The following is a 14,430-nucleotide window of genomic DNA, read 5'->3' on the forward strand; positions in this document are numbered from 1 at the left end:
ATGCTTACCTTCAGCGACTGGTGCACAAGGACACCCAGGTCCCGCTGAACACTCCCATCTCGCCCAACCTGTCCAGATCATGCTGTAGGATCCCTGCATCCTTGTCACAATTCACCCTCCCACCTAACTTGGTATCATGTGCAAACTTTGAGATGTTATATTTTGTTCCCTCATCCAAATCATTAATATATATTGTGAATAGCTGGGGTCCCAGCACCGATCCCTGTGGTACCCCACTAGTTACTGTCTACCAATTTGAAAAGGACCCATTAATCCCTACTCTTTGTTTCCTCTCTGCCAACCAGTTTTCTACCTGATAATTCTTCACGTGAACCTAGACTCCCGGGTCCTGTATGGAATTAGTTGTTGGGTATACTATCGCTGAAACGGCATTGAGATGAACCTGGATAGAAATCAGAAGCAGGAATCCAGCTGGAACAGATTATAGTTACAGGGAAAACATAGAAACGAGAAGCAGGGAAAGGCCATTTGACCCTTCTCCGCCATTCATTCTGATCATGGCTGATCATCAGGTTCAGTACCCTGATCCCGCCTTCCTCCCATATCCCTTGATAAAGTCCCGAAAGACGTGCTGTTGGGTAATTTGGATATTCTGAATTCTCCCTCTGTGTACCTGAACAGGCGCCGGAATGTGACTTTTCGCAGTAACTTCATTGCAGTGTTAATGTAAGCCTACTTGTGACAAAGACTATTATTATTAAATTAAATTAAATTAAATTAAATTTTGATGGGGTCTTTGAGTCTGTAATTCCACCGGTGCTGACTGGTGGCAAGTGAAACCAAATAGTGAAAGTTTTTTTAAAATAGATTAATTTAGAAAAAAATGTGAGAGTTTTGATTCAAAGCTTGTATAAATTGGCAAGAAATACTGACTCTGGTCTCATGTTGCCTCTTAGCAACAACTTGAAGAGGAAGCAGCGAAACCTCCAGAGCCTGAGAAACCAGTCTCCCCTCCTCCAGTCGAACCAAAACATCGCAGTATCGTTCAGATTATCTACGATGAAAACAGGGTAAGGACTAAAACATAAGGGGTTTTCCATTATTTATATTCTAAAGAAATAACCAGGCACTCCTCTAAGTTGAGGGCTTTGTGAGAGATTTGTCTTGTATTGTTTGTACAGGCTGCATTCCATTTGGAAGCTGGGGAGGTCTGGTGGAAAATGTCCGATTCAGTGCTATAGGCTGCAGATGACTATCCATGAAGGTTACAGGCCAAAGTTACCGTTGGTTACTGTGGTCATGTATTTGTAAATAAGAATCATGGCAGTGTGTTGTCTCTTCTCATGCCCACTATGATAAGTGGACTTTAATGTGACATGCGTTGCCCTTTTCAGTTAGTTTTCTGGTGGAGTTTTTCTGAATTCAGTCTGCTAAATAAGGGCAGCCTTGTTCCAGCACTTTTAAAAATGCACCCGGGCTTAAAGCCACACTGCTGAGTAACATAGAAACAGTGAAGTACACAGTGCATTTGAGACATCCAAATTCAATTGGCAGGAAGAATAAGAGAGTGTGCCAGTTTATCCAGGCAAATCTAACTGCTGCAAGGAGTTAGTAGATAATTAATGGCTTTCTGTGTGGCTGTATTCATTTATCTGTTTCTGCCTCCATATCAAAGATGAGTGAGGCCTCTGTGAGCTTCAGCAGCCTGTGCCACTGAACTCCGTTCTAGTCTCAGCGGCATCTGTTTACCCAAAACTTTCTTCCAGGTGTCATCCTGATTACCCGATGTTCTGAATCACTGTTATGGCTAATGTACCTTGAAGGGTCTCTGAACCTTCATCCAGTGGGATTGAAAAATGAATGAAGGCAATTGAGACTATCCCCATCACCCCCACAGAACAGTGGGAATTTGTAAAGGAGAACAATTAACAACAGCTGTGCTGGGAATGACCACAGAATTGGATGGTTCCATAGCCATGGTTGTGCACATGGAGCCTGAGTTGAACTAAACTTGTGCTAAGATTGTCCCTGGACCAGATGAACCCTCATATCAAGAGGTTGTACAAACCCCCATGCATCTTGATTGATCACCTTGATAACATTACCAATCTGCCTTGCTTTAGTTTATCCTGGTTTCAGTGTAAATTGGTGTTCTGTGCCCGGTTATGAGGACAGATAAACTTAGCAGAAGCTACTTTGTTGTGCTGGGAACGGGGGATAAAAGATGGTCAATTGCAAAAACATGCAGAAGGTCATTATGAGAGAAATTATTTATTTAAATATTTGTAATGTCAGGATGCTTGTGTAAACAATTATTCTTGTTGACAGAAAAAAGCAGAGGAAGCTCACAAAATACTTGAAGGTCTGGGTCCAAGAGTGGAGCTGGTAAGTGTACATACCCGTGTCATATATCCACTTTACTGGTAATATTCTGAATCGGTTGAAAGCTTCTAGGTTTCAGTGATTTCTCTGGGGTAGGCTATTACCCCTGTATTATGACTATCAAATGGTTACAGATGACGATTACAAATCATGACCTGACCTGAGCAGTGATTGGACAATATGGAGCGACCAATACCTAATCAGCAACGATGCCAGATTCCTGTGCTAGTTCTGTGCATCGATAAGTACAATGCTGGACATGTGAAATGTTATATTTGTATCTCTCGAACCAGAGAAATCATCAGCAAAACCTGGGGTCTGTCTCCAGGGAGCATTTACAGCTCTGAATATAATGTAAGAAATTGGAGCAGCAATAGGCCACATGACCTGTTGAATCTGCTCCGCCATTCACTGTTAACTTGCTGACCTCTGGTTTCAACTCCACTCTCTTGCCTATTCCCCATATCGCTTGATTCCCTGAGAGATAAATAATCTGCCTGTCTCAGCATTAAATATTTCAGTGATGGAGCATTCACAACCCTCCGGGGCAGAGAATTCCAAAGATTCACAACACTTTGAGTCAAGAAATTTCTCCTCATCTCAGTCCTAAATGATCAGCATCTTCTCTCGAACACGCCCCCATGTTCCTAGATTTCCCCATCCAAGGGAAACAACTCCTCAGAGTCCACCCTGAAGCCCCTTTGGATTCTCATTTATTACAATGAGATCACCTCTCATTCTTCTAAACTTCGGAGAATATATACCCAATTTACTCAGCCTCATCATCAGACAACCATTTCATCCCAGAGACCTTTGCTGCACCACCTGCAGTGCCTGTTTATCCTTGCTTTACTATGGAGACCAAAACTGCACACAATATAGAATTGGGTACAGTACTGGTGGGGACCTTTCTGACACTATAATATCGCAGGGCTGACACTGTAGAGCATTGGGGTACAGTGTTGGTGGGAACAGGACTGATGCTCTGTAACACTGGGGTACAGTGTTGGTGGGAACAGGACTGATGCTCTGTAACACTGGGGTACGGTGTTGGTGGGGACGGGACTGATGCTCTGTAACACTGGGGTACAGTGTTGGTGGGGACGGGATTGATGCTCTGTAACACTGGGGTACAGTGTTGGTGGGGACAGGACTGATGCTCTGTAACACTGGGGTACAGTGTTGATGGGAACAGGACTGATGCTCTGTAACACTGGGGTACAGTGTTGGTGGGGACGGGATTGATGCTCTGTAACACTGGGGTACAGTGTTGGTGGGGACAGGACTGATGCTCTGTAACACTGGGGTACAGTGTTGGTGGGGACGGGATTGATGCTCTGTAACACTGGGGTACAGTGTTGGTGGGGACGGGATTGATGCTCTGTAACACTGGGGTACAGTGTTGGTGGGGACGGGATTGATGCTCTGTAACACTGGGGTACAGTGTTGGTGGGGACAGGACTGATGCTCTGTAACACTGGGGTACAGTGTTGATGGGAACAGGACTGATGCTCTGTAACACTGGGGTACAGTGTTGGTGGGGACGGGATTGATGCTCTGTAACACTGGGGTACAGTGTTGGTGGGGACAGGACTGATGCTCTGTAACACTGGGGTACAGTGTTGGTGGGGACGGGATTGATGCTCTGTAACACTGGGGTACAGTGTTGGTGGGGACGGGATTGATGCTCTGTAACACTGGGGTACAGTGTTGGTGGGGACAGGACTGATGCTCTGTAACATTGGGATACAGTGTTGGTGGGAACAGGACTGATGCTCTGTAACATTGGGGTACAGTGTTGGTGGGGACAGGACTGATGCTCTGTAACACTGGGGTACAGTGTTGGTGGGGACAGGATTGATGCTCTGTAACACTGGGGTACAGTGTTGGTGGGGACAGGACTGATGCTCTGTAACACTGGGGTACAGTGTTGGTGGGGACGGGACTGATGCTCTGTAACACTGGGGTATGGTGTTGGTGGGGACAGGATTGATTCTCTGTAACACTGGGGTACGGTGTTGGTGGGAACAGGACTGATGCTCTGTAACACTGGGGTACAGTGTTGGTGGGGACGGGACTGATGCTCTGTAACACTGGGGTACAGTGTTGGTGGGAACAGGACTGATGCTCTGTAACACTGGGGTATGGTGTTGGTGGGGACAGGACTGATGCTCTGTAACACTGGGGTACAGTGTTGGTGGGGACGGGACTGATGCTCTGTAACACTGGGGTACAGTGTTGGTGGGAACAGGACTGATGCTCTGTAACACTGGGGTATGGTGTTGGTGGGGACAGGACTGATGCTCTGTAACACTGGGGTACGGTGTTGGTGGGGACGGGACTGATGCTCTGTAACACTGGGGTACAGTGTTGGTGGGGACGGGACTGATGCTCTGTAACACTGGGGTATGGTGTTGGTGGGGACAGGACTGATGCTCTGTAACACTGGGGTACGGTGTTGGTGGGGACGGGACTGATGCTCTGTAACACTGGGGTACAGTGTTGGTGGGGACGGGACTGATGCTCTGTAACACTGGGGTACAGTGTTGGTGGGGACAGGATTGATTCTCTGTAACACTGGGGTATGGTGTTGGTGGGGACAGGACTGATGCTCTGTAACACTGGGGTACGGTGCTGGTGAGGACAGGACAGATGCTCTGTAACACTGGGGTACAGTTTGGTGGGTACAGGTCTGTTTCTTAATGACCCGGTAGTGGAGTGCTGATGGTGCTGCTCTGACTTTGGGGTTGTTTATCTTGGAAGCAATCTGTGAAATTATTACATGTAAATGCATAGATTTACCACACAAATTGGCAATTGAACACAACAGGTTCATGCCAATGTTTATGCCTCATACAAGCCGCCTCCCACCCTTCATCTGATCTTATTATTTCTGTTGTTTTTCCAAACTGCCTACAGCAGTCAAATGCTGTTGGTCAGCAAAAGAACTGTTAACATGGGAATGGAATGGTCCCTGAAGGGATTGGTGGCTCCGAATTATTAATGTGTAAGCAGGCTTGTTCATTTGCTGAGTTCACTGATCTCAGTGGCAGTGGGGGGAGAGGTTGACTGGGTCATACTGTTCCTGGGCAAGAACAGGTGAAAAATTGCCTCTGGTTTCCACTCGTTGTTTAGTTTCTAGCAACCCCTGCTAGACAACGCATGTGTGTTCTATCGAGGGAAGGCAGGACTGAATCATAGAATCCCTACAGTGCAGCAGGAGGCCATTCAACCCATCATGCCTGCACCGACCCTCTGAAAGAGCACTCTCTTTAGGCCCACTCCCCCACCCTATCCCCGTAATCCCTGTAACCCCACCTAACCTGCACATCTTTGGACTGTGGGAGGAAGCTCACACAGACATGGGGAGAAAGTGCCAACTCCACACACGCAGTGACCTGGAATCGAACCTGGGTCCTTCGTGCTTGGTATCGTGCTTCATTTGGTTGTGATGCTTCTCAAGTTGAATATCATGTTGGTGTTGACAATTTGATGTGTAAAGTAACAGAGGGTGACTTGTGACCTTGGACCAACACCTCCGAAATGAGTGGTTGTTTTGCAGGCAGAATTGGAGAAAATTGACACAGAAAAAGATTAGGCTTGGCAGCAGAAATGAGAAAGCAGACAGGGGGTTTTACACAGAGGGTGGTGGGTGCCTGGAACTCGCTGCCGGAGGAGGTGGTGGAAGCAGGGACAATAGTGACTTTTGAGGGGAATCTTGACAAATACATGAATAGGATGGGAATAGAGGGATACGGACCCAGGAAGTGTAGAAGATTATAGTTTAGTGGGGCAGCATGGTCGGCACGGGCTTGGAGGGCCGAAGGGCCTGTTCCTGTGCTGTACTTTTCTTTGTTCTTTGCTCTAGGTGTTTATGTGAGGCTCCCAGGGCTGTTCAGGACCATCACAGGCAGGCTAAATCAAATGAGGGACTTCTCTGCCAAATCATTCCACCTTCAGAAGAGGTCACACAGCCTTCTGTTGCTATTATTCTGCACTCTTTACCCGTTGGAGGTTATTGGGACGACAACACAACGTGGATGAGGCTCCACGCCAAGGGAGGGATACAAACCTCTGCACACATGAACCTTGTGGATGCAATTGGCTGGTGCTTCTGGTATGGACCAAATGGTGCAGAGCTTATCATAGAATCATAGAACTTACAGTGCAGAAGGAGGCCATTCGGCCCATCGAGTCTGCAAAGAGCACTCAAACCCACGTCTCCACCCTATCCCCGTAACCCAATAATTTTATGATTGGAAAATGTAATTAAATCTAGTGTTTTGTGCCATGTCAGGAAAGCAGAACTTGAAAGATGCTGAATGATTTGGGTCCGATGAGGAAAGGGAATCTGCCCCCTCTGTACAATCTATCCGACACATTTCACAATAAATGGTCAAGTTGTTAAATTGCTTAGCAAGCCAATCAGTTACTACAGAACCGAATCGCTGAGGGCGAAGGCCCATTATTACCAATCTCAGGATGGCGAGGGGTGCCGAATAAATTCTACTTTCCCAACCTTGTCCACATTTGAACCATAGAACAGCACAGAAGGAGGCCATTCGGCCGATCTTGTCCATGCTAGCCCGAGGGATAAGGTGTCCTTTCTAATCCCACCTTCCTGCACCTGGTCCAAAGCCTGTAGCTTAGAGCACTAAAGGTGCAGATCCAGGGCTGAGAAGAAATCTATTAAAGGAAATTAAAGCATCTTGAAAGAGAAAAGGCAAATCAAAGTTCGATGTATACTTTTCATGGGATCGGTTTGTGTTGTATGTTTTTTAAAAATAATATTTTATTAAGGTATTTGAACATTTTTATAACAGTAACATAAACAACGACATCAACATGGTAAAATAAACACCCCCCCCCCCCCCCCCCCCCCCCCCCCCAATCATCACACACCCCAACCATACAACAACAACCCCCCCCTTGGAATACTGCATCTGCTGACATTTTAATTTTCCCCGAGAAAGTCGACGAACGGCTGCCACCTCCGGGAGAACCTTAACATTGACCCTCTTCAGGCAAACTTTATTTTCTCGAGACATGTTCTCTACACACGGGGGCTTTGAGTGCCTCCACATTAACAAGATCCGTCTCCAGGCTACCAGGGAGGCAAAGGCCAAGACGTCGACCTCTTTCGCCCCCCTGAACTCCCGGATCTTCCGACATTCCAAAGATCACTACCTTTGGACTCGGCACCACCCGTGTTTTTAGCACCGTGGACATTGCCTTAGCAAAATCCTGCCAAAACCCTCTTAAGCTTTGGGCATGCCCAAAACATGTGGACATGATTTGCTGGGCTTCCCGCGCACCTCGCACACCTATCCTCTACCCTGAAAAACCTGCTCATCCTAGCCGCTGTCATGTGTGCCAGGTGGACTCCCTTAAATTGTATCAGGCTAAGCCTGGCGCATGATGAGGAGGTATTAACCTTGCCTAGGGCATCCGCCCATAGCCCCGCCTCTATCTCTCCTCCTAGCTTGCCCTCTCACTTGCCCTGAAGCTCCTCCACCGGAGTTTCCTCCGCCTCCGAAAGCTCCTGGTAAATATCCGATTCCTTCCCCTCTCCCACCCAGGTACTGGAAAGTACTCTATCCTGTATCCTCCGTGGCGGCAACAGCAGAAAGGCCGGCATCTGTTTTCTCAGGAAGTTTCGCACCTGCAAATACCGAAAACCATTCCCTGCTGGCAATTTAAATTTGTCCTCCAAAGCTTTCAAGCTGGGAAATCTCCCGTCTATAAATAGATTCCCCATCCTTCCAATTCGTGCCCTCTGCCAACGCTGGAACCCGCCATCTAGCCTACCTGGTACAAACCTGTGCTTATTATAAATCGGTGTCCAAATTGATGCTCCCCCCACTCTCTCATATCTCCTCCATTGCCCCCAGATCCTCAGAGTCGCCACCACCACCGGACTTGTGGAGCATCGGGCCGGCGAGAACGGCAGAGGTACCGTTACCAATGCTCCCAGACTGGTGTCTTTACATGACACTGTCTCCATCCGCTCCCATGTCGATCCCTCCCCCACTACCCACTTCCTAATCATGGCTATATTAGCCGCCCAGTAGTAATTGCAGAAGTTCGGCAGCGCCAACCCACCATCCCCCCGACTGCGCTCCAGCAACACTCTCTGCACTCGCGGGGTTTTACTCGCCCACACAAAGCCCTAGCACACTGGGCTAAATCGCTGGCTTTTAAAGCAGACCAAGGCAGGCCAGCAGCACGGCTCGATTCCTGTACCAGCCTCCCCGAACAGGTGCCAGAATGTGGCGACGAGGGGCTTTTCACAGTAACTTCATTTGAAGCCTACTCGTGACAATAAGCGATTTTCATTTTTCATGTTAAAGCCCAAAATAACCTTATTCACCCGTTGGGGAGGACCGTCATTTTTACGGTATGTACTATCCCCGCCAGTGATAGCGGGAGCATGTCCCATCTTTTAAAGTCCCCTTCCATTTGTTCTACCAACCGGGATAGGTTTAACTTGTGTAGTACCTCCCATTTCCGGGCCACCTGGATTCCCAGATATCGCAAGCTCTTCCCTACCGTTCTAAGCGGCAGTTTTCCCAGTCTCTTCTCCTGTGCTCTTGCCTGGATCGCAAACAACTCGCTTTTCTCCATGTTCAATTTATACCCCGAAAAATTGCCAAATTCCCCCAAGATTCGTATTACTTCCCCCATCCCCTCCAAAGGGTCCGAAATGTACAAGAGCAGGTCATCTGCGTAGAGCGAGACCCGGTGCTCCACATCCACCCCGAACCAGCCCTTTCCAGTTCCTCGAGGCTCTTAACATCATGGCCAATGGCTTTATGGCCAGAGCAAACAGTAACGGCGAGAGTGGGCACCCTCGGTGTAGTTTAAAATATTCCGACCTCAGCCGCTTAGAACACACACTCGCTACTGGTGCCTGATAGAGCAACCGCACCCAGTCAATAAAGCCCTCACCAAACCCAAACCTTCCCAGCGCCTCCCACAGGTAATTCCACACCACCCGACTTCCGGTTGCAACGATGCACTGCTAAGCCGCACGTTTCGGCAGCTCCCGTTCTAACGGACTTTTGGGCTCTTTTCGGGAGCCCCAACGCAAATTTTTTCGGACCAAACCTATTGTGGGGTGACGAAGGAAGGAGTCCCCCCCGGTGTGTATGGAAAGGATCGGTGGTAGTGGCCAGATTGCGAAGGATCCTTTGGAGCAGCGGCAGAGAAGAGAAGGAAGAAGCAAGATGGCGACGGATGGAGCCCAGACGACATGGGGCCCGAACCAGCAGGAATTCCTCCGACGGTGTGTGGAGGAATTAAAGAAGGAGGTGCTGGCGCCGATGTTATTGGCAATCGAAGGGCTAAAAGAAACACACAAGGCACAGGCGATAGAGCTCCGTGGGGTGAAGGCAAAGGAATCCGAAAACGAGGATGAGATTCTGGGCCTAGCGGTAAAAATGGAGACGCACGAGGCGCTACATAAGAGGTGTATCGAAAGGCTCGAAGTCCTGGAGAACAGCTCGAGGAGAAAGAACCTCCGGATTTTGGGTCTCCCCGAAGGAGTGGAGGGAGCTGACGTTGGGGCTTATGTGAGCACGATGCTCCATTCGCTAATGGGAGCTGGGGCCCCCTGGACGTGGAAGGGGCTCACCGGGTCCTTGTGAGGAGACCAAAGGCTGGAGAACCACCAAGGGAGATAGTGGTGAGATTTCACCGCTTCACCGACAGAGAGGCTGTTTTGAGCTGGGCCAAGAAGGTACGGAGTAGCAGGTGGGAGAATGCAGTGATACGAGTGTATCAGGACTGGAGCGCGGAGGTGGCGAGAGGGAGGGCGAGCTTTAATAAGGCCAAGGCGGTGCTTCACAAGAAGAAAATAAAGTTTGGGATGCTGCAGCCAGCGCGATTGTGGGTCACGCACCAAGGCAAACATTACTACTTTGAAACGACGGATGAGGCATGGACCTTCATGGTATATGTACCTTATATGTATAGAAACATATAAGATTATGAAGGGAATAGATAGGATAGATGCGGGCAGGTTGTTTCCACTGGCGGGTGAAAGCAGAACTGGGGGGCATAGCCTCAAAATAAGGGGAAGTGGATTTAGGACTGAGTTTAGGAGGAACTTCTTCACCCAAAGGGTTGTGAATCTATGGAATTCCTTGCCCAGTGAAGCAGTAGAGGCTCCTTCATTAAATGTTTTTAAGATAAAGATAGATAGTTTTTTGAAGAATAAAGGGATTAAGGGTTATGGTGTTCAGGCCGGAAAGTGGATCTGAGTCCACAAAAGGTCAGCCATGATCTCATTGAATGGCGGAGCAGGCTCGAGGGGCCAGATGGCCTACTCCTGTTCCTAGTTCTTATGTTCATCCAAGAAGAGAAACTGGACCAGAACTGAGGGACTGATGCTGTGGGGGAGACGGCGATGTCGATGTATAGAAATGTAAATTGGGGAATGGGAGGTTCACAGTATCGAGACGATAGACGGGGTTTTTTCTCCTCTTGACGGGGGTGGTGGGGGGGGGGGGGGGGGGACACTGAGAAATGTGGGCGCCGGTGGAAAAAGGGACTGAGGGGGGGATGGGGAATGGGGGATGGGGGATGGGGGAGCTGCGCCATAGGGGGCGGGCTGATCCAGGAAAGCGCGGGTTTTTCCCCTGTTGCTCTTTTTAACCTTAGTCTATTTGCTCTGTTTAGGTCACCTTTGCTCATGAGTCGCCAGGTATCTTTATGATACCGCCATGTGGTTCAAGTTCAGGTTATGATTAATAACACAGCACACCGCTTAGTAAGGATTAAAACAATGGTCATTTATTATATACAACAAGCAATATTAATACCCAAATACTACTTTCTATATAACAAACCTATCACTGCTGGCCAATACTTAACTTAGGAAGAGCCCACCAGGTCAGGGAAACGAATGGCTTGTCCAATCAACTCTGGCCCCCGGGATTCAAAAGGCTGCTACAGGTCGGTGGCTAGGTGTCTCTACCGGATAGCGATTGTTGGATTCAAACTTACGATACACGGTGGCTGGTCTTGCGAAGGTCTCGAGCAGGCGAAGAGGAGAGAGAGAGAGATCTGACCTTGGACCTTCACTTTTATAGGGCCCAGGGGCTTCCCGCCTCCCGGGGCGGCCCTTGACCCCGAGTCCCAAGTGATTGGATCTGTCCCCAATCTCTGGGGTCGATGTGTCCAATGGTGAGGCGATTAGTCGATCGGGGGGTGGTCGCTCACCTGTCTTTGTTTCGGCCACTGCAGGCGCCGACAGGTCTGGCCCGGTATTCAATTGCTAATATGTTGCAATTGTTCCCGGGGATAGCCGATTTAACTGTGGATGTCTGAGTTGATTAGGTGTAAACAGTCCTGAATGAAACTGAGAATACCTGGGTGGATGGGCTGTTGATAGCCCTGAGTATCGATCTGGGCTACGTTCCCAGAGCTGAATATGCAAACCTGTCTGCAGCTGCCTGCTTGTGTCTTCTTGGCTGCTTTTCCCAGCAGTCTTTCGGGTTAGCCGTTTTAAACTGGGTTTTGGCCAGATAAATCGGAACGCAGCCATTTTACATGGCTACACCCCGCGCTAGGGAGATGATGGCGGGAAGATAGGCGCAAGAAGGATGAGAGTTCCACACACCGGGGGGGGGGGGGGGTCAAGGAGAGAGTGGGGGAAGCTGGGGTCAGTTGGAGTCAGCTGACTTTCGGAAGCATCATGGGGGGAGTAACCATGCTAGATGGGGATCTAGTGGGGGGGGGGGGATCAACTGGGTTGCTGCTGCTGGGAGCAAGAGGGAGCTGGCAAGGGAAGAGGTGGTCGGGACGGGGGGGCGCCGCCTGGGGGATGGGTGGGTGCACGGGACCCGGACGGGGGACTGTCCCAGAATAAGGGATGGCTAATCGGCGGGTGGGGCGGGCGGCCCCCCAATCCGGCTGATCACGTGGAATGTGAGAGGCCTAAATGGGCCGATTAAGAGGGACCGAGTGTTCGCGCACTTAAAAGGACTGAAGGCAGATGTGGTCATGCTTCAGGAGAAGCATCTGAAGGTGGCGGATCAGGTTAGGTTAAGGAAAGGATGGGTGGGACAGGTGTTCCACTCAGGGTTGGATGCGAAAAATAGAGGGGTGGCGAGCTTGTTGGGGAAACGGGTGTCGTTCGAGGCTAGGAATATAGTGGTGGACAACGGGGGTAGATATGTGATGGTGAGTGGTAGATTGCAGGGAAAGGAGGTCGTGCTGGTAAATGTATATGCCACGAACTGGGATGACGCGGGATTTATGAAGCAGATGCTGGGATGTATCCCGGACCTGGAGGTGGGAAGCCTGGTAATCGGGGGGGATTTCAATACTGTGCTGGATCCAGGGTTAGATCGGTCTAGATCCAGGACCGGAAGAAGGCCAGCAGCGGCCAAGGTGCTTAGGGGGTTCATGGAGCAAATGGGGGAAGTGGATCCGTGGAGATTTGCTAGGCCGTTGGCCAAAGAGTTCTCCTTTTTCTCCCATTTCCATAAGGTATACTCCCGGATAGATTTCTTTGTTTTGAGTAGGGCACTGATTTCGAAGGTGGCAGGAACACGGAGTATTCGGCTATAGCCGTTTCAGACCATGCCCCGCACTGGGTAGATCTGGAACTAGGAGAGGAGGGGGAACAGCGCCCACTCTGGCGACTGGATGTGGGACTATTGGTGGATGAGGGGGTCTGTGGAAGGGTGCGGGGATGTATTGAGAGGTACCTGGAGGCCAATGATGATGGTGAGATCCAGGTGGGGTTAGTATGGGAAGCGCTGAAGGCGGTGGTCAGGGGAGAGTTGATCTCCATTAGGGCTTACAAGGAGAAAAAAGAGGGCAAAGAAAGGGAGAGATTAGTGGGGGAGATTTTGAGGGTGGATAAAAGATATGCGGAGGTCCCGGACGAAGGACTATATAGAGAGATGTGGAGATGCCGGCGTTGGACTGGGGTGAGCACAGTACGAAGTCTTACAACACCAGGTTAAAGTCCAACAGGTTTGTTTCGATGTCACTAGCTTTCGGAGCGCTGCTCCTTCCTCAGGTGAATGCAGAGGTCTGTTCCAGAAACACATATATAGACAAATTCAAAGATGCCAAACAATGCTAGGAATGCGAGCATTAGCTGGTGATTAAATCTTTACAGATCCAGAGATGGGGTAACCCCAGGTTAAAGAGGTGTAAATTGTATCAAGCCAGGACAGTTGGTAGGATTTTGCAGGCCAGATGGTGGGGGATGAATGTAATGCGACATGAATCCCAGGTCCCGGTTGAGGCCGCACTCGTGTGCGGAACTTGGCTATAAGTTTCTGCTCGGCGATTCTGCGTTGTCGCGGGTCCTGAAGGCTGCCTTGGAGAACGCTTACCCGGAGATCAGAGGCTGAATGCCCTTGACTACTGAGGTGTTCCCCGACTGGAAGTTCCACACACATGAGTGCGGCCTCAACCGGGACCTGGGATTCATGTCGCATTACATTCATCCCCCACCATCTGGCCTGCAAAATCCTACCAACTGTCCTGGCTTGAGACAATTCACACCTCATTAACCTGGGGTTACCCCATCTCTGGATCTGTAAAGATTTAATCACCTGCTAATGCTCGCATTCCTAGCATTGTTTGGCATCTTTGAATTTGTCTATATATGTGTTTCTGGAACAGACCTCTGCATTCACCTGAGGAAGGAGCAGCGCTCCGAAAGCTAGTGACATCGAAACAAACCTGTTGGACTTTAACCTGGTGTTGTAAGACTTCGTACTATATAGAGAGAGGCGAAGACTTCAGACGGAATTTGACCTGCTGACCACAGGGAAGGCAGAGGCACAGTGGAGGAAGGCACAGGGAATGAGATACGAATATGGGGAAAAGGCGAGCCGGCTGCTGGCCCACCAACTTCGCAAGAGGATAGTGGCGAGGGAAATTGGGAGAGTCAGGGATGAAACGGGAACTACGGAGCGGAGAGCAGGGAAGGTAAATGAGGTGTTTAAGACCTTTTATGAGAGGCTATATAGGTCCCAACCCCCAGAGGGAAAAGAGGGAATGCAACAGTTTCTGGACCAACTAACGTTCCCGAGGGTGGAGGAGCAGGAGGTGGCAGGTCTG

At 49.5% G+C, this 14,430-nt stretch overlaps 1 protein-coding gene across 9 annotated transcripts in view; it reads left to right on the forward strand.

Annotated features, from left to right (window-relative positions):
* The window catches only part of ncor1 (nuclear receptor corepressor 1), a 458,529-nt gene that overhangs the window by 78,825 nt on the left and 365,274 nt on the right, over positions 1–14,430 (forward strand). For all 9 annotated transcript variants that reach the window (XM_072470035.1, XM_072470042.1, XM_072470044.1 and 6 more), the window contains 2 exons: positions 918–1,031; positions 2,290–2,346. In XM_072470035.1, the coding sequence (XP_072326136.1) occupies positions 918–1,031; positions 2,290–2,346 (171 nt within the window). The remainder of the gene's footprint in view (positions 1–917; positions 1,032–2,289; positions 2,347–14,430) is intronic.

Source organism: Scyliorhinus torazame, chromosome 12, assembly GCF_047496885.1.
Source record: "Scyliorhinus torazame isolate Kashiwa2021f chromosome 12, sScyTor2.1, whole genome shotgun sequence".
Taxonomy (NCBI): domain Eukaryota; kingdom Metazoa; phylum Chordata; class Chondrichthyes; order Carcharhiniformes; family Scyliorhinidae; genus Scyliorhinus; species Scyliorhinus torazame.